The 2,934-nt window shown below is 55.8% G+C and overlaps 1 protein-coding gene across 1 annotated transcript in view; it reads left to right on the top strand.

Moving 5' to 3' along the window:
- VOLCADRAFT_88866 (uncharacterized protein) overlaps positions 1 to 2,934 on the top strand; it is a gene marked incomplete at both ends in the record, with an annotated part of 45,173 nt that overhangs the window by 27,418 nt on the left and 14,821 nt on the right. The window contains 4 exons of the mRNA XM_002948557.1: positions 1,196 to 1,267; positions 1,401 to 1,489; positions 1,874 to 2,071; positions 2,590 to 2,760. Of these exons, the coding sequence (XP_002948603.1) occupies positions 1,196 to 1,267; positions 1,401 to 1,489; positions 1,874 to 2,071; positions 2,590 to 2,760 (530 nt within the window). The remainder of the gene's footprint in view (positions 1 to 1,195; positions 1,268 to 1,400; positions 1,490 to 1,873; positions 2,072 to 2,589; positions 2,761 to 2,934) is intronic.

The following is a 2,934-nucleotide window of genomic DNA, read 5'->3' as shown; positions in this document are numbered from 1 at the left end:
GGGGAAGAGGGGGAAAGAGGGGGAAAGAGGGGGAAGGAGGGGAGGGGGAGGGAGGGGGAAAGAGGGGGAAAGAGGGGGAAGGAGGGGAGGGGGAGGAAGGGGGAAAGAGGGGGAAAGAGGGGGAAAGAGGGGGAAAGAGGGGGAAGGAGGGGAGGGGGAGGGAGGGGGAAAGAGGGGGAAAGAGGGGGAAAGACGAACCACGAACGAGTGAAGCTGCTGCCGGGGCAAGAGTGTACCAGACGTAGAACTGACCGAAAGGCGTCCCTGAAGACCGCGACCTGGGGATGACGAAGTGAAGATGATGTCGGAAAAAACTACCTACCTAAGCCGCCAGGACTAAAAAAGCAGAGAAAGCAGTAATGCCAAGCCGTAAAGAAGTAGGTGTAGAAAAGTAGATGTAGAGGCTGCGGCGGAGAAGTAGTAAAGCACTGATGTCGTAAAGCTGGAATAAAGATTGCTGCTGGCCTGGAGAACTAGCTGATTTGCTGGTGGATGATGAAAAGCTGTCGGTATACCGACAGCTTGACGCCAACGCGATATACCGAAAAAGCTCGAACCTCCCTTTGGACTCCTTTGGGAAGGAGGGGTACGCTGATGGAGCTGATGGTGAGGTCAGGGAACATTAGGAACCGGTATCACATTAACGTTTGAGTTGATCTGATGTTTATCCACACTTACCCAACTCCTTGTCCTCTAATTCTCCTCTCCCCCTTCGTAACCACCAAATCCGCCAAGTTCTAATCCCCCTCCTCCTCCTCTGTTTTCCAAACTACCCTCCCCTCCCCTCCCCACCCACCCACATACATACATACATACATATGTACATCCACACACGCCAGGTAATGATACCCACTCAGGACCAGTTTAGGGCACCCCTGCCCCCGGCAGCCATCGGCACTGGCGGTGGTGGCGGCGGCGGCAGTACCACTGGCGGTGGCGGCGGCGGCGGTAGCAGCAGCAGCCGTGGCGGCGGCGGCGGCGGCGGCGGCGGGGGGTACCAGGAACACCCGGGTACGGCCGGCGGCGGCTTGGTGAAGATTGCCGGCATCAGAGATGAGCTAACCATTTTGCACAGCTTGATGGTGGGTACTACTGAGGGTTTGGGGAGTTTGGAGCACGCAATGCCGCTGCTGTTACCTATCTCCTCGCTTCCGTTTCCTTCCTCTTCCTCCTCCTCCTCCCCCCCCTCCTCCAGCTCCACCTCTCGCACCCCCGTGCAGATAACACACCGCTTCATGTTGAACTGGACCCTGCCGTATGTGAAAAAGTGACTTTTGAAAGATTTAATTGACCTGCACAAAAGCAAATGCTGACATAGCGACATACTGACATAGCGACATACCGACGTACCGACATACTGACATACTGACGTACCGACATACTGACATACCGACATACAGAAACCCAAGAAGCTCACCTTCGTGGGGACTGACGGAGCGGAATACTCCTTCCTCGCCAAGCCCAAAGACGACTTGCGGAAAGACTACAGGTGAGGTGGGCGGGGGGGTGGGGGGGGGTTTCCGACGGGGGTGCCATTCCTATGTGTGTGTCTGTTTGTCTGTGTGTCTGTTAGTCTGCGTGTGTGTGTACCTGCGTGTGTGTCTGTGGAAAGGGGAAGGGGGGAAGCCAGGGGTGCGGGGCCAGGAGATTCTAAAAGGGAGTTGGAAAAGGCCCTTAAAGATGCCGCCCTAACGACACATGCGTACGGGTGTTGGGGACAGTTGCTAGCGTTTGCTGAATGGAGAATTATAATTCGGTGGGAGTTGGGTAAACCCCCTAACTCCCCACCCCCCACCCGCGCATAAACGTAAAACCAAAAATCCAAAATAGAATAAAAATTGAATTGTTTTCATACATACACATGCATACGCAGGCTTATGGACTTCGCGGGGCTGCTGAATGCGCTGTTCGGGGGCCACGCGGCCTCCCGCCGCCGCGACCTGCGCATCCGTACATATGCGGTAGTGGCGCTCACTGAGGACTGCGGCATCCTGCAGTGGGTGGACGGCCTCAAGCCGCTCAAGGCCGCCATAGAGGACGTGTATGTGGCGGAGAGGGCGATAAATAGGAGGTAGGGGGCAGGGAGCAGGGAGGGGGGGGTAAGAGCATGGAGGGGCATGGAGGGGCATGGGGGCCATGTCTTTGGAACGCTGCTTGGGGACGCTGCTTAGCTTGAGAGAAAGGAAGTCGGGGGGAAAGTCGGAACAACCCAACCACGTCGTGGGCAGCTGTGAACTGGTAGAGCAGGGGGGAATGAACGGGGACTGTGTGTGAATATATGTATGTATGTATGTGTAGGAGTTACGAGCAGACTGTGGCGGTACGGGGGATTTCCCCCCGCGGAGGGTTATGGGGTGGGGGAGAGGGGGGTTATGGGGGGAGGGGGCACAGAAAGTTCGGTAATCCCACAGCATGTTCGTACTTAATATATAAACTACACATGCTATATATGGTATTATATAAGTAGTACCATTTGGTATTATATATACTACATATACAGTATATACACACACGCATCCACACACTCCCTCTTTGTGCCCTCCCCTCCTTTCCCCTCCTCTCCTCTCCTTTTCCCCCCATGCACTCCAGAGAGTGGATTGGGTGGATTCGGAAGCTATGGGAGACCTGGCCCGAGCCCTCCAACAAGGCCAAGCTGCTGTCCAAGGTTCTAGAGAGGCTGCCGCCGCGCCTGCACCGCTGGTTCCTGACCAGCCACCCGGAGCCGGCGGCCTGGCTAAATGCCAGAACCAACTTCACGCGGTATGACAAACCAAGGAGTTTTACATAGCGGTTTTAGCGGTTTTAGCGGGTTTTAGGTCTGAAGTTTGGGGGATATATGATCCCAGCAACGTTACCAAACTTCCCATTCCAAACACACTACGCCGAATTCATCCCACCCCACCCCACCCCACCCCACCCCACCCCACCCCACCC

This window comes from Volvox carteri, assembly GCF_000143455.1.
Source record: "Volvox carteri f. nagariensis unplaced genomic scaffold VOLCAscaffold_10, whole genome shotgun sequence".
Lineage (NCBI taxonomy): Eukaryota > Viridiplantae > Chlorophyta > Chlorophyceae > Chlamydomonadales > Volvocaceae > Volvox > Volvox carteri.
The sequence above is the reverse complement of the archived record's forward strand: the minus strand, read 5'-3'. Positions and strand labels throughout refer to the sequence as shown.